This window comes from Mustela nigripes, chromosome 3 (assembly GCF_022355385.1).
Source record: "Mustela nigripes isolate SB6536 chromosome 3, MUSNIG.SB6536, whole genome shotgun sequence".
Taxonomy (NCBI): Eukaryota; Metazoa; Chordata; class Mammalia; order Carnivora; family Mustelidae; genus Mustela; species Mustela nigripes.
In genome coordinates, this window is record NC_081559.1 from 1,897,217 (window position 1) to 1,921,625 (window position 24,409).

At 40.7% G+C, this 24,409-nt stretch overlaps 1 protein-coding gene across 1 annotated transcript in view; it reads right to left on the reverse strand.

Annotated features, from left to right (window-relative positions):
- Positions 1-24,409, reverse strand: part of COL5A2 (collagen type V alpha 2 chain) — a 136,197-nt gene that overhangs the window by 16,404 nt on the left and 95,384 nt on the right. Inside the window, exons 15-44 of the mRNA XM_059393025.1 lie at positions 23,915-23,959; positions 23,401-23,454; positions 22,818-22,862; positions 21,676-21,729; positions 19,373-19,471; positions 19,002-19,046; positions 18,789-18,887; positions 17,556-17,609; positions 17,219-17,326; positions 16,068-16,121; positions 15,369-15,467; positions 14,150-14,203; positions 13,215-13,313; positions 13,054-13,107; positions 12,894-12,947; positions 11,389-11,442; positions 10,614-10,667; positions 8,884-8,928; positions 8,435-8,533; positions 7,381-7,488; positions 6,979-7,032; positions 4,974-5,027; positions 4,704-4,757; positions 4,112-4,165; positions 3,583-3,690; positions 3,416-3,469; positions 2,848-2,901; positions 1,984-2,145; positions 1,228-1,335; positions 33-140 (exon numbers count right to left, since the gene is read on the reverse strand). Of these exons, the coding sequence (XP_059249008.1) occupies positions 33-140; positions 1,228-1,335; positions 1,984-2,145; positions 2,848-2,901; positions 3,416-3,469; positions 3,583-3,690; positions 4,112-4,165; positions 4,704-4,757; positions 4,974-5,027; positions 6,979-7,032; positions 7,381-7,488; positions 8,435-8,533; positions 8,884-8,928; positions 10,614-10,667; positions 11,389-11,442; positions 12,894-12,947; positions 13,054-13,107; positions 13,215-13,313; positions 14,150-14,203; positions 15,369-15,467; positions 16,068-16,121; positions 17,219-17,326; positions 17,556-17,609; positions 18,789-18,887; positions 19,002-19,046; positions 19,373-19,471; positions 21,676-21,729; positions 22,818-22,862; positions 23,401-23,454; positions 23,915-23,959 (2,187 nt within the window). The remainder of the gene's footprint in view (positions 1-32; positions 141-1,227; positions 1,336-1,983; positions 2,146-2,847; positions 2,902-3,415; positions 3,470-3,582; positions 3,691-4,111; positions 4,166-4,703; positions 4,758-4,973; positions 5,028-6,978; positions 7,033-7,380; positions 7,489-8,434; positions 8,534-8,883; positions 8,929-10,613; positions 10,668-11,388; positions 11,443-12,893; positions 12,948-13,053; positions 13,108-13,214; positions 13,314-14,149; positions 14,204-15,368; positions 15,468-16,067; positions 16,122-17,218; positions 17,327-17,555; positions 17,610-18,788; positions 18,888-19,001; positions 19,047-19,372; positions 19,472-21,675; positions 21,730-22,817; positions 22,863-23,400; positions 23,455-23,914; positions 23,960-24,409) is intronic.

Below are 24,409 nucleotides of genomic sequence, written 5' to 3' on the forward strand. Positions count from 1 at the left end.
GAGCTACTGTCCCTTGTCCCTGGAGCACTCACTTCGGGGCCAGGCTCCCCCACGGGGCCATTGGAGCCGGGGGGTCCCACAGGTCCGGGCGGACCTTTATCTCCTGGTGCACCGGTGGGTCCCACCTTCCCGGGTGTGCCCTGAAACAAGATCGTCAGCGTGTCAGCCGCGTCCGCAGAGGTGTCCGCAGCCAGTGCGCGTGAAGGCTGCGTTTATTCAAGTGGCCCCTCAGTCCCTCCTTCCATTATACGCCCCAGGATCGCACAGTGTCCAGCGGCTCACGTCTTATCACACCCATCCCCACGTATCAAAGGGACTACAGAGGGTCCATTGCCATGCGCTCAGGTGCAGATTTGGGGATCTAACCGCGCACACTGCAGTCGGTTCTGCTGCCCCAGTGGGATCCGCACCTTGTCAGGACGCGGCGCTCACACTCACTCCCGCCTCGGGCACACGTCTCGTTCCCGCAGCCACGCTCGGTTCGCATGGTCACGGGGTGGGGCGGGGGGGAGATTCTCCCTCTGGGCCCTTGGCTCACTTCCGATCACCGTAAGACCCTCCCAAGCCCCGGCTGGCGGGTGTCAGGTCTCTTCCCACAGCCCCACTCCCACGACCCGCGGTGCATCACTCCGTCCACATCCCGAACACAAACACCAGCCCCCCCACCCAAGCATGCAGACTCTGAGCGGCAAAATTTAATGTCTTCGAAGCTAACAGGAAGCCAAACACTCATCGCTCTCCGGGGAGTGTCAGGTTCTTTGCACCCTCAGGGGAAGGAGCCCACTTTCCCGGCCCGACTTTCCAGCTCGGCCCACCTCCACCTCCAATACGACTGTGGCTCAACGACTTCTCCCCTTTGATGATGAACGAAAACTTGCCCTCTGAACTGCGAGACACAGGTGCTGGGACGAGGCGACCTACTCCCCAGAGGAGACTACCCCCTTCTCTAGCTCCGCGGGTATTTTTGATTTTTGAAGGAATATTTAGAGTCACCCAAAATCCGTATCCTTATTTGTCTACTTCTCTGGTGCCGGGGTTAAATAAAGAGAATTTTCAAAGACTTCGCAAGATGCTTAAGTAGAGGGTTTGACATTCAAAGTCAAAGGTTTTTAAGATCGTCAGAATTTGTGTCTAAAAAAGACTTTAAATGTACTAAGAAAAAAGAATTCTCCCTTCACAAATCATATTGCACATAATCAACGGAAACCCGACCGACGAGCCACTCACCGCCGGGCCGGGCAGGCCAGGCATGCCCCTCTCCCCACGCTGCCCCGGCATGCCCACAATTCCTCTCTGTCCAGTGGTTCCAGCTGGACCCGGGGGACCATCAGGACCCTAATTTTGAGAATAAGCTACAATTAGAAATTCTCCAGTGTAAAACCATGTACAAAGACCAGTTCACAGCTTTATAGGTTTTTCAGACCAAGAAAAAAATTCTGTTTCATATAACCATACTACATATGACAAATTATAGTCGTAATTTGCAGTCAAACACAGAGCCTCTAACATTGTTTAAAGGGGAAAGCAGCTCACGGAGTTCCAAGAAACCTGAAGAGTAATGTGCACATTGGCAGACTGAAAGAGGTAACTACTCAGGCTTTTTCCCTCTTTTTAAAAAGGCAAAGAAATTTTTAAAATAAAGAATAGAAATAGTAATCTAGGTAAACATATTAGTATTTTGAGACATGTAGATTTCAAATAGTATAATGTATTTTGAAAAACTGTCTTTATACAACACATGTATTAACAAAGAATGTTGTCTTGTTCAGTTTCTGAACCCCACGCCCACTACTGTTATATTTATACTGACACATTTACTTCTTCTTCTAGAGCAGAGAATTGTAAATTTAAAACATATAAGGCCTCAGGATTTACGAAAGTCCCCAGGTTACTGTACAAACTGTTTCTTCACGGCAGTGAATACCATGGAGATCTACTGGTAACTGTCTCATTAGAGGGACGTAAACCAGGTGCCAAACTTACAGGTTGCCCGTCTTCTCCAGGGTCGCCTTTGTCTCCTGGGCCACCTGGGGGGCCAGCTGGTCCTCGATCTCCCACTCGCCCATGAGAGCCGGGGTCCCCACGAAGACCTGGGGGTCCCTCCTTCCCGGGTTCCCCTAAGGGCCCCGCAGGTCCTGGAGCTCCCTAGTATAAGATAGAAACCCAGGAGGGCAAAGTCAAAACCACATTAGAGGACCTGGTGCAATGGACCCTTGGGTCCATTTTTCCTGTTAGATAATCAGTCATTCAGTGAATTTAAACAAAATTAAACAAAACACAGCTGCAGATTCATTTCCCAAGAGGAAATCTAAATTATTTGCAGACAATTACATTCGACTCAATATCAAAAGTGTGTTGAAATTAACTCAAATTTTCAAACATCTCAGGCCTCTGCTCCATCGTGAATAGATGACCTTTCCTTCCGTCTGTCCTGATCTTACAATGAAAGAATGACATTTACTAGACAAAGCTTGGGGGATGCTTCCCACCTGAAAGGAGCAGTTATTAGCACACAATACTGTTCGAACTTAGTACCCAAATGGAATGATTGTCAAATGCTGAGCTAAGAAGAACTCGTAAATAAGGTACTCCGAGAAACAGGACGGTCAAAGATGACCTGCTGTGACAGGACAGCAGCGGCGTGAATCATTAGGGTTAGAGTTGTTTACATGGGCTAACAAATCACTAAGGGGTTAAATAAAAGAATAAATAGTAACTCAAATATGTATGTGTATCTGTATCATGGGTACATGTGTTTGCGTGTATTTTCCTGTGTGTGTGTGCACGCGTGCGTGTGTGTGTGTGATTACCCCACTACCCACGATCTGAGTCACTGAAATAACTTACAGGAGGGCCTGGAGGTCCAACTCTGCCCGCAGAACCAGGAAACCCAGTAGCACCCTAGAAATACAGTATCACATGAGCAATTTTAGAATAACTTGATTCCATGTACTTTCTGGGATCTGTTTTTTCCCACCGGGATGCTGAGTGTTTAGACTCCCTTCCTTGTTGTAAACAGTAGATTTTTCTCGTGCATGCTACGTTTTTGAGAATGGATCTGAGTTAACTGGTAGGAAGGATGCTACTTTCCCCTTTCTTCTTCTCATTTACCTTGAGCACATACAGGTATGTCCCAGGCTCTCACTGGAATCACATTAATCTTGGGCATATCAGAGCCCTTAGAGCAGTTGCCCGTTACCCCTCCCTTCTCCGACACGGAGTGCATCCTTTATGTTATGGAGGAGGCAGCTGGGTCTCCAAGGTCATAAAACTAATTGCAACCCCGATCCCCATTACACGCCCTTTCCATGAGAGTTTACTTGTGCCAGTAAAAATTCGTTGTTACAGCTTCAGATTCACTTTAAAATGGCCAGAAGTGCTAGGTGTCTGCGACCAGAACTTCAAACCAACTTACAGGTGGCCCCTGAGTTCCTCGGCCACCCTTGAGTCCAGGAACACCATTAGGACCCTACATGGAAAGAAATGAACAAAAGATCACAATAGGGAAGCAACACGGGCTGAACGCAAAGTCTAAACATTAAGCACGTGACTCAGGTTTTTGGTGTTTTTCTTTCCACTTACGTGAGGGCCTGGGGATCCTGCCAGACCTTGTGGCCCAGGAGAACCGGCGTCTCCCTTCTGCCCTGGCTCTCCGGGCTCCCCTTTGACTCCAGGCTGCCCATCGGGACCCTATATCAATTGTTTAAATAACCAGGTGGTTATAACACTTGTAGACAAGCTATTTGACAGTAATTATTACCAACATATCATTTAACTATATATTGTTAAATGGTGCTTTGTAATCAGTATAAAAGCACAGGAGAAAAAAATGCCCTAATCAGATCTTCGAAGGCAGTCAGAAAACAAGTTATCTCACCACATTTTTATTATACCAAATAAGTACAGAATTTGAAATAGTGCAAACTCATCCATGAAAGACTGTATGAAAGAGTGAAATACTGTACTGAAAATGAGAATATTGCCTAGAAAACTGTTAACTTCCCAGCATCTTTAGTATACCTTCAATACATAGGACAATAGTAATTAACTAAATTGATTGTTATCACAGAAAGAGTGTTCATTGTGAATTAGAGATACTTGAAGATCATACCTGAGGTCCGGCAAAACCAACAGCCCCAGTGGGGCCATTTTCACCACGAGAACCCTACGAGAAAGCAGAGATTACTGTAGCTCTCACACTTTACTGTAAATGGGAACAGTATTTAAAAATACACTGGGTGTTATATGCTAACAACAGGTCATGGAGCACGACATCAAAAACTAATGATGTACTGTATGGTGACTAACACAATAAAAAAATAAAAATAAAATAAAAATACAATTATATAAACTTATAGTGTTTTGAAATGTTTATATAGATGATTAAATATGTTTCTTGAGGAAGACTTTTAAGGATGATAGATAGATAAGGACCATAGAACAAAATCTCCATGGTCTGAAGTCTCTAAAAATTTCTTAACTCTTTAGTAAACGAGCTGCTTACCGAGATTTAATAGATAGCATAGAAATAACAGACTGGTAAGTTTTTGAGTTTAAAGAGAAGTAAATGCTGAAAACTAAGAAGTTACAAATAGCCTGAACCAACAGGCATGCTTTTACATAAACATCAAGACAAAACGATGAGTTGTTTACCTGCTCAATCCCATTCTTAAAAAAAAAAAAATTAAAACACTGTCACTTACAGGATTGCCGCGGGAGCCCGGAGGGCCAACTAAACCTCGAGGGCCAGGTTCACCCTGCAAAGAAGATGTTAGATGGTGATTGTCCAAAGCAGAAGTAAAACATAAGGCAACTGGAGGGTACTGAGTGCTCCGTGCAGGGCAGACGGCGGGGGGAGCTCTGAGATGACCGGGCCCAACTACCACATGTTTGAGAGAGGAAGCGGCATGAGAAAGAGCTATCACCCAGACTTCCTGATTCCGAACCCACAGAACATCAGTTTATGATATTACCTTTTCTCCAGTGGGACCTGCCGGACCCGGAGGACCCAGGGGACCTGGAAGACCCTGTCGACAGACAGAACATGGACATAGTTAAGAAGCGAATGCACCGGATTCTCCATGATTGAACAAACAATCACAAAAGATCCCATTTTGTTATAGCTTAGATGCTTTTGCAAAACATTGTCTATAATACATGGTAATAATCTGTATACTCTTAAGATCTTCCTATTTACTCTAAAACAATTTCCTGAATGTTCTCTACAACATGTTCTAATCTCTTCCGTCCACCTCAAGTCAGACCTACACAACACTGTCTTCAAACTCTAGTTCCAAATTAAACCTGCTCTTCTACGATGTTTCTATGTTTCCTGGATTTCTTCTTTTGTATAGAATATTATATTCTTAAACTATATGAACGAAGTGCCACTCTATTTTTTTTTAAGTGAAACTGTGATAAAGCATTGACTTTTCTACATTCTCCTAAGATTACAAGGAGTGTGGCTATCTAGCTACACCGAGGTTGGGTTCTCTATGCTCAGAGCCGAGGGAGCGATCATGTCGGGGTTTGAACTGGGTCTTCTTGACATGTGGTCACACTCTTTAAACTGGTCTGTAGTGGAGTCTTTTCTGGAACAAGTTTTCTTTCTGATATTTGTACATTGCCTCTTCATAGGCAGCCCAAATATTCTGTTGCCATTTAATCTTTGTATGTACTATGAAGGGAACTTAAGGAACAAAAAGGATATCTTAAATTTATATTCTTATAAGAACATGAGAATACTGTGGCCATATATTCTCTAGATCTATAATGGAACATTATTCTTCCAATAGTTTACCTAATATATTTCCCTAAAGAATTGGATTAAATAAAGATCACTTCATTAAATTCCCCCCCCTTTTTTTTCTTACAGAGAAAACATATTACTCATTTTTCCCCTTTACTGTGAGATTACAGCAAGTGGTCTGCTCTGTTTCCTCCCTAAAGCAATGTCCTTCCTGAAAATAAAGCAGTCATTGCTCAAGTCCTGTTTCTATCACACTGCATTTTCAAAGTTGGTTTGTAGGAACAATAGATAGTGTTTCAGATTTCACCTTAAAATAAGCTGTCAATGCAGCCCTCCTCCAAACAGCTCTGCCCTACGGCACTAGGCACTACAGGCCGTGGACAACGTAAGACAGCAACAGTGCGTCAGACTCACTCAGACGTCTCTTGAAAGACGAATCGAATATTAGAGCTAACTACAAGGCAAGAAACAGCTCATGTTCATAATTTGCTAAGTTAAGTAGATTTTCAGAAAAAAAGAAAAAAAAGGGATCATTACCACTCAGACAAAACTTTCCCTTTATTTTACTTTAGTGTCTTTATCAAGAGAATAATTTCCTTAAAGTCTAAAAAACTATATTCAGTCTCTTCTTAGAATTGCAAATGTATTGTATGTTTGAGAACTGAACCCTTGTTAAAGGTCCGCTTCTGACATGACATTAAACAATGCCCTGGGGTCAAGCATCTTCTTCAAATTTCACTTCTTCATCCTCCTTATGGATGGAAGCATTGATGACGGTCCGCTGTGCGGTAGCTCTCTCACCCCTAGCACCCAGCGCATTGAGAAATAGTCACCTCAACTTGCTACAGTGAAAACTCTCCTGGCCTGCCCTGGAGTGAGGTCTAGAACAGCTCAGTCGATCAACACGTGAACAAGAACACACATTGCGTATGAAATAGAAAAGAAGATGGAGAAAGACAAAGGGAGCCCCACTGCCTAAAGCACTGTCTCATGTGCACGGGAGGCTGTGCTCTGTTCCACCCCCTCGACAAGGGCGACGTTTTGGCTTGTTCTGGTCCAAAGTAAGGAAAGGAGTATCCGTGATTGATCAACATCAAACCTCAGCATCGATCACCTTCCAAATCCTGACCGTATGGGAACACAATGAACTTTATTTTGGAAAGTTCAGGCAAATTCGTGTGATACTGACAGTTGGTTCCGAGCTCGGCCGGGAGCGGTGATTCACTTACTCTGGCTCCATCGTTCCCGGCTGTCCCTTCAGCGCCCTTCTCGCCTATGCCGCCCTGCGGAGACACACAGAATGTCATCGTCTTCTTCTCTCACTTGGGGGGAAGCTTCATGAGGGCACGGGCTTATCTCTTTTGATCATAGTTATATCCCCTTGAGCCTAGAACAGTGCCTGGCATTGTGTATTTGCTGAATAAATATAGGTATTGAAAGACAGAAAAAGAAAGAAAGAAAGAGAAGGAGAGACGGAGGGAAGATCGACTTGGGACTTAGAACGGAAGAAGCAAAAGCCTGGCCAAGAAAAAATTTTCAGGAGGAATTTAGAAACTCTAAATGAATGAACTAAAACAAAACAAAACAAAAAAAGCAAAACAAACAAAGAAACAAAAAAACCAGAGACTTACTCTGTCACCCTTCGGGCCTGGAGTTCCTGCAATTCCTCTCTCTCCTGGCATACCCTGAAGTCCCGGTGGGCCTGTATCTCCAGGGGTTCCTGATGGTCCTGGACTGCCCTAAAATGAACCAACAATAAGGGACCTCGCCGATACGGTATTAAGATTGAGCCACGCGAGATTTCTCTGCTGGTAAGACAAAAAGAGTGGAAGATCAGAGATTTCATAGGGTTCAACTTAGTGTTTATATTTTTCATTTGTGAAAATTGTTTCTGAGCTCATTTTTTGGAATCAAAAAGACTTTGCCTTTCTAATTGTTGGTTTATGTTTTCAACTTTTTTCCTTGGGGAAATTGAGCACCAAGTCAAATACAAACAATGGCTGCCTTCCTTACTCTCTGACAACATCATGCGGGCCTGATGAAGGGGACGTTACTTTTAGAGAGTATTTCACTCTCACTAACGAAGACGTGCTATTAAGCACGTAATCACTCTGGACCTTGAAAATGTAAGGGATCTAATGTTATACGACCATGAAAAACTCTACTTTAATTGTTTATACCGAAATTGAGCACCCTCTTCTACAATCTGAAATGGCTCCCAAAGGCAACAAGACTGATTTTTGCCTCACGATGTATTTTACTTTCAGTTTTCTAGGATGACGTACTTTCTTACAGTTAGTAAGAAGAACATGAGACAAAAAACTGGAGTGTATGATCAGGAACATCTCGTTATAAGTTGTACGGATTCCTATTTATTGCCTCTGCTTACTATGGAAGCCACTAGTAAAGTTACGTGAATAAATGTTAGGAATGGGTTTCCATATGAGAATGTATCACTATGCACACTAAACCATAAATCCTATCACAGAGAAGAGACTTCATTCAGCTACCTCCTTAATGCCAAGGAAAAAGCCTAGTAGTGCTTATTGAATACTTGTTGAAGAAGAAAATTATATAATCGAATTTTCTCGCAACAACAAGAGAAACCCATTCTAGTTCCATCATGTGCTTATTAGGCTGTAGCTCCGGGAACATTCTGAAGTGCCAGTTCACCGCCGTACTTACTTTGGGACCGTCCGGGCCGTGGCCCCCAGCCATTCCCTTCTCGCCAGGCAGCCCCGTGATTCCTGGTTCTCCTCTCTCCCCTGGGTTTCCACGCTCTCCCTAGTGAGACACGGGGATGTCAAACAACCAGCGACTGTTGTGAAAGTGGGTTAAAAATGTTTCTGGAAATCTGCAAAACTGCTTCTACTGGAGAAAAACTGAGAAATGAGCAACTATTGAGGCTCATTTTTCTAATTTAGTGATAAATGAACTTGAAGTAAGAACATGTTATTTCATGGCATAGACTTTCCTCGTAAGATTAATTTTCATCAAGGAAAAGAATTTTATTCTCAAAAGAAAGCTCAGCTTATGATAAAAGATTTTTTTTTTTTTTTTTTTTTTTTTTTTTTTTTTTTTTTTTTACTGAAAGCAATGGAAATTAAGTTAATAGCGAAAGAGAAAATACTCACTCTGGGTCCTAATGGGCCAACTGCTCCAGGATCTCCAGGAACTCCCTAGAAGATATAATTTTTAAAAATTTCAAGAAATGCTTTGAGCTAAATTTTGGGTATTTATTAGAAATCTTTCCATACCACACATCTAATTTCTTTTAATGTACTATTAGAGGTTTGAATAAACCCATAATACTGAGGAAAGAAAAATGTGTATACTTTTATAAATGAGGGGATATCCCATACATTGGATAGAAATTATTTTTCCAGAAAAAAAAATGTTTATTAAAGCTGAATGCTTGATTTTGGGCAATGAAGACATGAAAAACATTACCTCACAAATAGAACACACTGGTCTTTTCAGAGACAACAAAATATATAGTAATTTTATTTCCTAATGCGAAAAAAATTTAATAGAGGAAACAGAAATAAAAACCAACAAGGAGCTATTTCTTAAACATAACTGGTTCAACTCAATTTAGTAAATATTTCCACTGACCATACACTATGGACAACAGTCCTCTGGGAATTGTGGGTTCAAACTAGTGTAGTCATGACTATGTCACAAGTTTCAGTCTGTTCTTAACTAAAAGAAAGTTTGTCAACAAGTTCAAAACCTCTCTTTTTGATTAAAAATAATAACTAATGACAAAGAAAGCTGTTGTATAGAAAGTCACGGTCATCAGTCTGGGATGAAAACTAATTTAGAAGTTCGGGTGGTCCTCAATGTGAAGTTTTAAGAAAAATTTAAATAGGCATACATTACATTACAATATGTGGTTTAAAAGAAAACCAACGTTTGGTTTTCTTTTAAACCACATATTGCCTATTAGCATACATTAAAAAGGAAAATAAGAGATAAATAAGCTTTCTTTGTCATTAGTTTTTATTTTTAATCAAAGAGAGAGGTTTTGAATCTGTTGCTTAAAGGCCCTTCCTCACCTCCCATTAGAAGAATCCGAAAAAAAATGACATTTGAAGTCAGACTTCCCATAATCAGGCTCCCGATTTACCGTCCAGCCCCACCTCCATGCAAATTTATTCTCTGCATTCCTTTCTTACCACCTTTTCAGTGCCTTCATTTGACCAACAAATGCACCTGCTGTGCTCATCTCCCTTCCTTCCTCCCCCTTACTCATAAAAGATATTACTTTGCTGGGAAACTTTTCCTAAATCCCCAAGTCTGGATTTGGTGCATCTTCTATATTTCCACACTCTATCTCCTACCGTGATGTAACATAAAGTTCATGTCCATCTGGATCAATTGGTTAGGGCCAGAGCTCAAGACACCTAAGCACACAGTACCCAGCAAATACCTGCTGAATGGTTACATGAATGAACGAATCATCCACAGAAAAATAAATTAACTGATGTCCTGGTAAAATAATAGAAATAAAATAATATCTGTTTATAGCCATTTATAAAGCTTCAAATATAACTGGGTAGTTATGAGAAGACACATCTCTAGTGATTACAAACAGTCTTGGGAAGCAGGCCAGTATTCACAAATTATATACCCTCTGTGTCACTTTGGAATGTCACCTAACATCTCTGTGCTTCATTTTACTCATCTGAAAAACAGGCATCATATAGTCCCTAGATGTATAGGGTTGTTTTGAGGATTAAAAGAGATTACATTTATAAAGCAAACCAGAACAGAACTTCACATATAATAATAAGTGACATTATGGACCAGCAATTTTTATTATTGCTATTATTATTATTATTATTATTAAAAATAAACTTACCTGATCACCTGGCTTTCCACCTTCCCCAGGAGGCCCTGGAGGACCAGGAAGCCCCTAAAGGAAAAGAAAAAAATAAAATTGTGAATTTGTCAAAGTTTAATAGGTCACTAGTGTTCACAGTTTACCTTTTAAAATTCATGGAGGTTCCATGACTATACGTTCAAGCAAAAGCTATTGTTTAAAGACAAGGAAAACAGAACAAGAAAACTCTATCTTATACCATAATGCAGCAATGGTCGGTTTATAGATTTAGATTTTCATTTGGACACACTTAAGAAGAAAAAAGAAAGGAATCTAATGGGAGATTTTTAACATTTGTCAAGTTTTTATGGGTCTGAAAGCAATATTTTAGGTTGCTAGTATAGTACTGAAAGTCACTCCTGAAAGTTTCTTTTTAATCAAATTATAATTGTCCATTATTAATTTCCCATACAATATATTTAGATAAATCATGAAAATTTATTCAACAAAAAATGTAAGACATTGTGTCTATAAAACTGAATCAACCTTAAAATTGTTCAATAAAACTTATCAAAAACATTTCATAATTTTTAATTTGTTAACAGTTTTATATTTTGATCAGTTTTTAGGGGGAAGTCTGTTCCTTCTCTTTGAACAGAAATGTTGGGTTTTATCCATTTTATTTATTTACTAAAAGAAGAATGACTGTTTGAAAATTGTGGAATCTCACATCACTTGACCATATCTTTTCATATTTTAAAAAAAAGCAGTGTAATTAATGGTAGAAAACATGGAGAAGTGGGTTGGCGCCTACCTGAAAGCCCGTGGGGCCTGGAGGTCCCTGTTCTCCCCTCTCCCCGGCTAGACCCTGAGTCAGGAAGGAGAGAAAGTCATGAGTGGAGTCCGATCTTCATACCTGCTTCTGGTGTGTGCGACCTACTACGAGGATTGATATTTGCCTTTTTTCTAATCACATGTTTTCATTCTAGCCAGATATGGAGCTAGCATTATAATGAGTAGTTGAAGGTGTTGTTGGAAGTCCGTGCTGCTGAGAAAGTATCTTCTAAAGTTGACAAAAACACTGATGACATATGTTCATTTTTTGATCCAAACGTAAAATGTCTAGAGCCAACCATAAAATTGGGTGGGGAAACTGGAAAAGCTGAACCTGGAAAAATTCATTACTTTTACATATCTAATCTCAGCAGGCAATACAAGTATCTCCTGCTGTTCCAAAGTTCGTGCTGCATCACTTCACTTTTATGAAAGATCTGTATTAGTCTTCTGCTAACAGAAAGAAGTTTGAAGAGAATTTTTGATTTACAAAAAAAGGTGAAAAGCAAAAAAAAGCATTCAGCATTTGTTTTGCTGTGAGCTGTCACGGAGGCAGTGCACCCCTGGCAGCGAGAGGGGCCCCCACAAGCTCCTGCCTGGAGAACCACGCTCGCATCTCGACATCAAGCCGCCATGGTGCGGAACTGTGTCTGTGAGCATCTGAGTTTTATCTACATTTATTTGTGCATCTGTTAGGGCAAGATATGTCCTAAGGTATTAGAAAAACCTAGGAGAGTCTCTTTTTGGAGTCTGGGAATTTAATTGTCCATATAAACTAATGATAATGGCTTTTTGGCTTTATACCATTTCAGCTTATAAAGTTTTCATGGGAACCCTCTGCTTTCAGATAATGGGGGAAACCTTATCTCTATTCTAATATTCTAATTTATTTCTCAGTGTCATAAAAAATATTAATCAAGCTCTCAACATTAAAACAACTGTAGAAAGCAAAGTTAACATTTTAGAAAGATATTTAAATTGCCCCATCACAGACAAATAAATATGCCAAAATATTTCTATGAATATTTAATTTTAGAATACTAGATGCAAGGGTACCTCAAAGGATAAAAAATTTTCATTTTTTAGTCCTCAAAAAAAAGTCAGTTTAAGTAAATTCCTATAAGGCATCATTAGAAGAATGTAGGTATAATTCAGTACTTAAATATTATCAATAAAAGTACAAAATATTTGTCAAAAATTTGTCAAAACATTTGTTAGACCGATAGTTGACACATTCTTCAACACTTAAAGATGATGAGGTAGGTTTTACCATCAACATCTTAAAGAAGTTTAAAATGAAAAGTCCAATCGCTCCATTTAAAAAGGCAGAAGGTACCCACACGGGAATCAAAATGAAAGATTATAACTGAAATTCTTCAATCCTGCACTTTCTTACTTACTTCCTCTGAAACTTACTCCTAAGTAGAGTCTTGGACAAACATGAAAAATGCAACGGGAATACATTCTCGTGGAAAGATCACGTACCGGGGGACCCACGGGACCAGAAGGACCGACTTCACCATCTTTTCCAGGAGCTCCCTAATATCACACAGAGATAATATGTAAAGTGGGGCCACAAGACATTGGGATGGTATCATATATATATACATGGTTTTCCCCCCTTTGGCAGAAAATGTTTACTTACCCTCTGCCCAGGAACACCAGCATTTCCTGCCTCTCCAGGTTTTCCAGGGTCACCCTAAAGAAAAATTAGAAACCATTTAAATGTCAATCAATTTGCTCAAAACACGGTTGCTTGAAGTGAGGGTCGTGATGAGATAGCAAACCTTTCTCACAGGTACTCACACTGCTACCTTTGGGGCCTGGGAGACCCATGCTGCCGGGCTGCCCTCGGATTCCTATGGAGCCTGGAGGACCCGGCCGGCCGTCCTCCCCAGGAGCACCCTGCAAAGTTGACAGGAGCAAAGTCAGTTTTATGTAAATTCTCTCTAAACAGTCATCACTTGTCTTTCCGTACTTATAGAAGTTACATGAGTTTTAAACTATCCTTCACCCTTTACTTAGTGAATCAGAATAGTTGCGTGTTTAAAAAAACCTGCTGAAGTGTTTTGAGTATTGAGAACAGAGATTTCACTCTTCCCGTACACAAAGCTCAGCTCCGCGTCTCCGTACACGTCTCATCCTCACAGGGAAAAAATTCTTCGTTCTTCTTTAATTTACTCTAGCTCGTGGTAATGGAAATTCGGTACTTCTTTTTCACATTTTTGGTATAAAGGAAGGGCCCAGAGTATATGAGCTGTCCAAAGTCAGACCTACCTATCTCTTAAACCTATACAATTAAGAAGATATCAAGAAATAAGAATGTTCCTAATAGACGAATTTGACCAATGCTGGAGGAATACATGATTTCAACTTTTTCTGCTGATGTTAGAGAAGTAATTTCAATCTCCAACACTGGTATTAATTAAATTTTATCAGTTTCTGGTGAATTTTAAAATATCAAGATCCTATGAATTTGCTCCAGCATTTTAAACATGTCTGTATCATCCGCATCCCCCTGATTAAAAACATGGACCTCAAACAAACATCTCATCATTTAAGTTGTAGGTCTATTGAGAAATACTGAGGATCATGGACTTTTTATTTATTTATTTTAAGTAGGCTCCACATGGGGCTTGAACTCATGACCCGAGAAAAAAACGGCAGCTGAAACGAAGAGCTGGATGCTCAAACAGCGGAGCCCCCCAGGCCCCCTCAGGAGTTTTATGTAAATTCCTTACCAAAGGCCCAAGTTTTCCTTCAGGACCTTGAACTCCAGGATTTCCAGTCAGACCCTGAAAATTAAGAGATTTGTCATGTTGTTGCTGACTTGCCACTGAGGTAAAGAGTCGTGAGAGTAAAAATAGCACCGTGTTCAAAGGACCCAGTTCCATTGCACAACGCCCATCTTCAGTGGCCTCCTCTAGGCAAACTCACAGGCCGGTCACGGACCTTGGCCAGCGTGGCTTTGGACGGACACAGGGCAGACCCAGAGCACGCCACAGGCAGCACCACGTGGGACTTCACCGGCGGAGCCCTCACAGCACGGCCTCCCACAGTGGGAGGTCACGTGAGAGGAAAGGAGTCTACACGGCGGGCACAGGAGGCGTTCTGGCTTAGAACCCTCACTAAACCAGCATTTGTAACAGCGCCGTGCACACAGTACGCTGATCCCGGCCAGGGGAGCCTTCCCAGTCACGCCGAACTGAGGCCTAGTTACTCTAAACTCAGGACACCCAAAGCTATGCCTCCCGCTAGGTTTTTATAATTCGTGGCCCCCCCAGTCCAAATGAGGACAACACTCCGGGGTCATTTTCACTGTAAGCGGCACTGACCGCTCATTCAGACGGTGTTCCAAGCCTATCAGGTGTCCAGGGAAGAATTCTAGGAAAATGTCGGTTTCCCATGCAGAAGGAGATCTGCACGGGAACTGTACTCATAGGCTTGTACTCATGTCTCGAACACCGGGTTCAAGAGTATGTGGAGCCAAATGTTATTTCCATTAACTTTTTAAAATTTTTTTAAATTAACTTTTTAAAATTAACTTTATGTGCAATTCCCTTCTCTTTGAGGAGCACTGTTGACGACGGAATATGAGAGGAATTTCACAGTCCAAATGACATTTGGTCAAAAACAAATTTATCAGGAATTCTCTCCGCCAAAAGCCAAATAAATTATTCGTCAGCAAGTAAAGAAAGAGTAAATATTGTCAAACAGGGTTTTTCTTTCATGTCGAGGGGCAAAATGATGAATGCATGCGTCTTTGAGAAAGGGAGACTAGAAAAGACTATTTTCTATACACGAAAAATAACAAACCAGTATTTTAAAAATAGTGAATCAGGTCAAAATTGTAAAAACAAAGACATGCTCCCACTTGTCAAGATGAGCTCAGTTAGTCCTTTTGCTGAGCCCCGAGGAGCGGTTCTCTTGGGCTGATGTAGCAAATGGCTGTGTTCTTACCCGAGCACCCGGCAGCCCAGGTTCGCCTGGCCGTCCTGGGTCCCCTTGACCTCCTTTAGGTCCAGAAGAGCCCACAGGACCCCTCTCTCCTTGAGCCCCCTGTTCCAATGCAAAGCAGAAGGCGTCAGAAAAAAAAAAAAAGAAACAATGCAGGAAAATAAAAGGAAAGATATACGAAATTTATGTTTTACAAATCAAAGCACTAGCATACCATAGGAATACTTTGTCAAGTAGTTACAAAGTTACAAAAAGTATCACTACATATTCTGTTCTCATCTGTCTTTATTAAACAAGAGTGACTTTCACCGTTAGCTAAAGAAAATTGTATTTCAATTACCACTCTGATAATGTAGAGTTGGGAAAAAAAACACCAAAACTTTAGAGTCTGAATTTCTAGATGAAGGAAAAAGTCTCTATCAGCTAAGGAAAGGTGTGTGACCTTTTCTTCTCAGCACCGTCCCGAGAAAGTCTGAAAACAAACTTCTACACACTTCCAACCATTCTCATTCTTCCCAGCCCTCTGTAATACAGAAACCAGCCCTCGCAGGGGGGATTTGATATTAGGCTTGACATCTGTGTCTGACTCTTTTCTGGATCTGCACCCACGTGGACCCAAGCCAGATCACTACTCTGCACAGTGGCATCATCGTCATCACGTAGCTCCAGCCACATGAGTGTCACATTGATGGATAACCTCACCTTTGGTCCAGGTAAACCATCAGAGCCCGGGAAACCACGATTGCCAGGAGCCCCCTGCAAACGACCAACAGGTGATTCTTGATTATTGTTGATGTTCTTGAGATGTATAACCAGTGGGTAAATTTATTTTTAGTATTATAAGGTTTTAGGAGCTGTGATCAACCCAACGTGACAGTAGATAAGTATAAGAGGAAAAAAAAAAAAAAAAAACCTGAGTACGTGGAAAGAAATTTTAAATTTTGGAGAATGTACAAGTACTGAGCCAAAAGTCATTCAAATTCTGAACTATACTAACAATTCACTGTAAAATTAACATGGAGAAAAACTGTCATCTAGATATGAGCACCGTCTACCACCATCAAAGTGTCAGTGGTAACGGCATGTGTAGTGTCTTCTGGGTGAAGAACTTGGCATCTCTGAAAGCCTCTGTACATGTAACGGGATAAGGTTGTTGTCCCTTTCGGACCTGCTTCATCTTACTCCAGCCACAGCAACCTCTCCGAATCTCTAAAATCACCAGCCCTCCTGGCCTGGTTGTTTAGATTTCCTGGTTCCTCTGCTGACAACGTTCTTTCTCCCAAGTTCTCCTGCTGGCTCATCCGCACCATCGGGTGTCAGCTAAACTGTCATCTTCCCAAAGGACCTGTCCTGACCACCTAATCTAGTGTTACGTACCGTTGCACGCTCACAGCTGCTCTCTACCACGTCACCTGCTATTTCCCAGTGTACACAGTCCTTAGTAAAGCGTAGGATTACATTTTTGTTTGCCTGTTGACTTGTTTACTGCTTACCTCCTCACTGGAATCAACTACTGGTTAGTAGCCCCCACATGAGGCTGGCGCCACCGCTGTCTTTTTCACTGAGTACCAATATACCAGCTACACGCCAATATACCAGCTACACGCCAATATACCAGCTACACGCCAATATATTAAACGGGCACAATGTAGTTTTTCAATCAGCATTAGTTGAATGAATGCGTGAGCAACAATTGAACAGTCGCCTCCGTGAATCCACAGACAACCATACTGAACCGTTCGAGGCACTTGCAAGCATTTCTTTTAACTGGTCGAGCTTTCCTTACCAACTCAAAACTTACCCATGTAATTGCCCCACAACCCTAAGAATGTATTTTATCATTCAAATTTTACCCTTTCTCCCATTGGGCCTGGAGGACCGACTGTCCCGGGGTCACCTCGGGGACCTCTTTTCCCTTCTTCACCCGCTGGGCCTATTGGACCCTGAATACCATGCGGCCCCTGTTAAAAACAGAAGGAAGTTTTCAGAAAGAGCCAGAGTCCAAGGGAGTTACAGTCAAAAGCTTCATTTAATGAAGTCAGTTATGAATTTAAAACCATATTAAACTGGTTTCATCCAAGGGTATATTCCTTATTGTTATCATTTGAAATACTTGAGCACTTTGATCTGTGAACTCCTGGACAAGATTCACGCTCTTCTTATCATTTCAGGAAAAAAATGAAGCCTTACTGGTTCGCCTTTTGGGCCAGCTTCTCCTTTGAAACCTGGAACTCCTGGATCCCCCTAAAATAAAAGTACAAATAGTTATGAGAACCAGGACAGTTAGCCAGTCCCATCTGCTTTAATTAATTAAAGTGGGCCTTGAAAACTTTCCACAGCTGAGTCTGTATTACCATTTTTTTAATTTTGCAAATCTTGTAGAATGTATGTGAAATTTTATAAAACGTAGCATAATTAGGTAGCAGTTTCTATATTTTACAGTGGTCTTTAAGAGACTTACTTTTAAAATTTTGCTTGTTTTATCATGCATACTAGACCACTTAGAATTATTCAATTATTGCAATTTGCTAACTTAAATTAGAACTAACAATATTAACGTCTACAGATAAATCTATTTCAGGTTTATTTTAGGAAATAGACTTATTTACCCAGAATTAAAATAATTTTATATTTATGTTCTCTTTATTGACAGTTTGATAACTTCAAATAGGACATTTCATCTTTGGAGTGCTCTGGGGTTTTGTGTATGTGCATCTTTAAATACCAGTTAAACTTGTGGGAAACAGATTGCTAAATTAAGAACATGATAAAATCAAATAAGAAGTATCAGGAATACTCATGTTTTAATAAGTCTGTTACCAACATATAAAAGGATTTATTAGCATAACTAAGTTACTTGGAACAGAATTCAAAGTACTTGTTTTTGGCAGTGCTAAGAAAAAAAGTTTTAATTTTTACATATTAAGCTAAAAATATAATAAGCACAACTTCACAATGTGTTTATTTCTTATGCACTTATCATAACATTTTTTTCTAATAAATAATTTTACAACATGGTAGGATCTGTCTTCAAGAATTAGCTGTTAGACCCAATTTTCACCATGTTGTCATGATAACCTCCACATTTCTTCACACTGGCTTACAAAAATATTTCCATAATGGTTATTATTCAACTACAGATAAGATTCTATGAGGTTAACCATAAAGTCACGACCTTACTATTTTATATTAAAAAAACCCCACTACAATCCAACACAAGGCAGTAATGTTCTTCTTTGAATTTAAACCCCTAACCTGTACAACGACATTCAGCTTCCACTCTACAAAGATTCCCATCTTCAGTTGCCTCGTTTAGACAAGCCACATAATCTATGTTTCATTGCATCTCACTGAGTGCTATTTTTCTTGGTGACCTTAGCTGGATTACACTAACGGATGATTGTGAATTTTAGAGGACGTTACCGGCTGGCCTCGAATTCCTGGAGGTCCTGTGCTACCCTGAGGTCCTGGAGATCCGGGGGGCCCTGATAAGCCAGGAGGACCAGAGGTGCCAGGAGATCCCTAATAGAGAAAGAGCGACATGATGAGCAGAGACCCATGTAGAAGCCTATGGTCAACGTCCAAAGGATCATGTCCGTTGGAGCTTCGCATGGCTGAATGCAGTTAGTTACCTACCGTTGGGCCTTTGGCACCAGGTGTCCCATCAGTTCCTACCACGCCCTAAAAGACACATGAGAAGTTTATAAGACATTAAGCCATATCTAGGGTGGTCTTCGGATGTCTACCTGTATTCCAAAAGGAAGGAGAAATTTATCGGAAAAAATCAACCACCATTATATCATAAAACTCACTTTTATAACAAATTCCCTTTTCCATAAAATAGATTAAATTTTGCAGAGTTGACAAGAGAAATATTTTTTTTAATTAGTTGCAAACATCCAGAATTCAAAGAAGATAAATTAAAATAGATTGCCTTCATTCTGATGTTATAAAACATGTCGAGCTTTCTGTTAAGAGTATCACTCCTAGATGTCCTGGGAACTTACGGGAAGACCTTGAGAGCCGACTGGACCTGGTGGCCCAGTTTCACCTCTTTGCCCCTGGGGACCTTCGGGGCCTCTTGCTCCAGTGGGACCTGCTTCTCCCTAGCAGGGTACAAAAGACATGTCAATTTAAGAAAAATATAAATGTGGTGTGGTTCGAAGGTTATTGCTTATTTGGAGCTTTACATCTTACACTCTAGTGTTTAAAGGGGTCTTGAGCACAAATCGGTTTACAAGGGCGTGTGCCTGACCGAGCTTGAGCAGCGGACTCCCCTTCATACCCTTCCGAGTGTGATGACGTCCTCAGTGTTAACAGCAGCATCAGAGGTCAAGTTACCTGATAGCCACCCTTATTTCAACCCAAGATAGACACCCAGATAGTAAATAAAAGTACAGTTGTCTAATTAAACTTTAATTCAGATAAATAGCAATTAATTTAAGTATAAGTTTATTCCAGGTAATATTAGGGTCATAGCTATACTCAAAATTTTTCTTTTTTTATCTGAAATTTAAACCTAAGTGGGTTTCTGGTATCTTATCCAATATATTAGGTCCCTATATAGATCAAACCCTAGAGGGACCTCAACCTGGAATTTTAGAACTAAAATTCTGAGCCTCAGGGTGTGCATTAGCGCCAATAAAACATACAAAGCCCCTATTGAACCCCTGAAATACAAAGAAGCGGAAATGGAAGTTTTTCTTCCTCCAGAAAACCAGAGATCATGGAAGAATTTAACAGGTATAGGAAAATCCTGCCCAAAACCAAAGATCTAGGAATTTTTTTTGTTTGGGGAGGAAGAGAAAGGATAGGCAACGAATTTCTATGAAAAACAATTTTGCGAAATGACTTTTTAAGCAGTTTTCAATAGCCAAGAGCCAGGGCTAGTAACCCCAGGAGGAGAAGGAAATATGCAGAGTAAACGATTATATAAACTGTGGTTCTAACGAGGTCTTCGCTAGAAGACCAGGAGCAGAAACCACTTTCTGCTAAGTCCTAGTGCTGGACATTGTGCGTCTTCTGTCCTTAATTCTCTGGCCAGAGCTCAGTTGGAGGGTGGAGGGTGTCACAGGCAGGGGAAGGGATTTTGCATATTTTGGTCAGGAGCACAGGGGGGACTGGCCCTCCTTGGCCAGGGTCTGTAGCAGCAGGACTAGGGTTTAGGGGAGCAGCCTGGAAACAGAAGGGACCTCAGAAAGGTCCCAGGAGCTCCAGTGCACAGTGAGTTCTGGCGAAAAGAGGGGCTGGTGAGTGGAATGACGTACGGCATCATTTTAGAGCAGCCGCACCTCTGGGGCAGAGTGTACAGACAGCAGTAGCGAGAGCCTGAAGAGTAATTTGACTTGATGATGCTCACATTTCAGAGTATTTGAAATGTCAGCCATGGACTTGGTCATCGTCGTTGGTTTCAAACACCAGTTCAAAGCCCGTTTGAGTAGCGCTCCCGGTAAGAAGCCTGGACCTCTACTGAGGGCATCACTTATCCTTCAACAAAATTCCATGAGAAGAAGTGAGGTGATTGCCACGGCCACAGTCACGAATCCAGTGAGCAAATCCCTTCTTTGGGAGGAAGGAGATTATTGCCAAGGCGAAGCTGGGTGTGAGGGGTAGTCAAAGGTATTGTGTTGTTTAACATTTGAAGTTTTCTGAATGTATTCACTAATTTAACTAATATAATCCTAATAACCTCCTGCTTTAATCCTTGAATTTATCATCCCAAATGCTGGAAGAACAAACTGTGACTCCGGCAAATGTAAACCATCCCAACAGAACACTGTAATCCATTCCCACGTGGAAAGCCAAACAGCCTCCCTGTCTCTTCCTCTAATGGTTGCATAAATGGCAGGGCAGGGCGAGGAGTGAGGCCAGCGTTGTGTCAGGGAACAGCCTTTCGACGACGTCTGATTTATTTTAACCTCCTATTGTTTAGAACATGCTGCTGTTTATTACTGCCAGACACCGTATCCAGGAACAGACTCCGGTTCAGACTAAGTTCTTATTCCCTGCAGCTGGCACAGTGGTCTACACTGGAGTCTAACGCAACAGGCTCTTGGATATTGCAGCTGTTTGATGATATTGTTGATATAACAATGGTTGTAATTCTCTTTTAATAACACATTGTTCAGTGATCTCATTTTTAAATTTTTACAGTTATTTTTTCCCCTACCATAATAAATGCTGAGAATGCTCTAGGTTTTTTCCTTAGTTAAGCAACCTCCGTATAATTAACGGAATGCCGTTCCACACTTCAGCATTCATATAATCAAGTAATTCTTGTAAGCAAGAGCTAAATATATTAACATTTTACCTTCATCCCAGGATTTCCCGGAAAACCAGACGATCCAGGTATCCCAAGAGGACCCTATTAAAAGAAACCAGAAAAGCGATCAGACGTGGTTTTTAATCAATATCTAATTGAGTCATTTTTCATTCTTTGATGACTTTCTGTATGTTGACACATAAGAATAATCCACTGAGTACTTTCAAATCACAAAGATGATGTCATTTTATAATAAGTACCTGCTGACATTGATAGGGAATAGAGCTAAAAGTTATGTCCAGTGGTATTAAATGCTTGTGGTGGTGTGTTAGAGAATAAGCCAGTCACAAACACAAACTGAAACAATTGCTTCCTGAGAGACGTACTTTCTTTGTGCTAATCAAGGAATACGGTTTTTTGAAAGTTAGGTTTTGTACCAAAATCTAGGACTGCACTTTATAAAAATGATGCTTAAGTATCATGTGGGTGTTTAGGAGTGGTATTTTTTCAGGCCGATATGTGGACATCTGTAAGTATCCCATATCTGGGGAGGCGCGCGGAGTCAGGCCACTGATGCAACGGGCAGACTGAGAGGGATGAGTGGCTGTGAGAGGAACCCCTTCCAGCTCGTCCGGATTCTTCCTTGAGGACGTGATGTCATTCCATCCATTTTGTAGTAATAAAATCCCTTTTAAATGAGTCTTATTTTTTCCCTTTTTGTTTCCTCTTTTTGAAGAAGAAGGCAGGACATAACCGAAGGGGAAATAATTTCAAACCTGATTTATCATCCTCGAATTTCCCTGAACTCACCATGCTTTTTCATCTATCCATCCAACAGACCACGCTGTACTCCTGCTCATCCCGTATCTCATCTTTCAAGGGTTAGCTTGAAAGTTCTCCTAAGTCTTCCTTAATATCTGTATCTCACTATAGGTGTAGGTACAGCAAGGTTCCCATACTTGAACTTCAAGTTACACTCTACAACACAGCCCTTAGGAACAGCACCATGCTACGACATGAATCGATAGGTCTCTCTTCCTCGATAGACACGGCAGTTCCAAAGACAAGTACTGCGTGTCTATCACCGTTTTATTCCCGGAGTCGGGGATACAGTGTGTGCTCTGCATGTGTCGTGAATGCGCCAGCGGACCAGTAAGGGGATGAGTGAGGATGAACGTCGTGCAGCTCACCATTGGCCCAGGCTTTCCGGGCATACCGTGTGTACCTCGTTGTCCCTAATTAGGAGCAAAAGAGACAAGATAAAATTACATTTTCTTCAGTATTTGCTCATAATTCATTTGTCGGATAAAAATTTTCCTGTTAGAACTCGGCTCTTTAGAAGGGTATACTCAGCACTTACCTTTTAGGATTGTGATGACTATGAAATAAAGTGTGGAAGGAAGCTTGGCGTACAATAACTTCTTAATAAGAGGCACCGATTGATAATTTTATTACTATTCTGAATTTTATATTTTTTCCATGGACCATATTCCATGCTGCTGTAAGTCTTTAATCATTTTCTTAACTTTGGCATTAATATAAGTAGGCAACAAACGAACTGTGGTCATATGTGATGTCGACATTAACAGAAACGACATAAACAGTGCACAGGAACGCCCTGTGCTACCTTTGCAACTTTTCTGTAAACATAAATTTATTTCAGAACAAAAAGCAAGGATAAAAGCTGACAAACTAAAAAGCAGGCAGCAGTACTATATTCTCATTTAAAAGAAAATATTCAGTTCGTTTGAGAGTTGGAGTACACATACTTACAGGAGCCCCCTGCGGCCCAAGCCTCCCTCTTTCTCCTGGCATTCCCCTCGGACCCTACGGATGAGAGAGAAAAAAACACCTCTGAAGCATTTATTTGAATTCCACGGTAGTTTGACTACATCACTCAGTTCAGTGGAGACTCACTATTATCAGCCACAAACGGTAGTATTTCCAGGAGTGACTTCGGGTATGAAAAGATCTCTGCCCATGGAGATACCTACTGCCTCTTACCTAAATAGATTTCACTTAATGTACCTATAATGGGTCAAATCTACAACAATCCTGATTTGAACACTAACTAAAGGAAAAGAGTAAGAGCCTTCAGGGGTTAAGGACAATGAAATGCAAGAGGCCTTTGCTATTCAAAGGGTACAATTCTCTGAATGTGCTTGTCCGTCAACTGGTGATCAAGATTACATCATCAGTTAACATATTTTCTCCATGTCTTTTCTTTTCTCTTTATATTGTGTAAACTGGAAAAAAAAAAAAAACAAAGAATTAAATTAATACATACCATTGGACCCATGGCACCCATTGGGCCAGTAGGGCCAGCTTCGCCCTAAAGCAAAAAATGAGATTACATTATAGTGTGAAAAACCTACAACAGATACTCAAATCACCGTTTCCAAGAATATGTCATTTTAAAGGTGTATTTTCAATCTGAACATTTGGAAGATGTACTTGAAATAAAGGACCTGAAAATTCTGTTGTATTACTTTTTCTTAAAATGAAATAGCAATTTAGTTTCTATAGAAAAAATTATAAAATAAAAGTGAGGTTGTAAACAAGATTGGTGAAACTATCACATCTGTTCACATTAATTAGTATTAAAACGGTAATTATATGTTTATGTCTGATTATACTGTAGCTCAAGTAAAATGTTACAAAGCTAAAATTGACTAGTATTCCTTTAAGATTTATTGTAGGAAGTTTAAAAATAAAACAATTAAATCCAAAGCATATACACACACACACACACATATATATTCATACATACACACATCACACA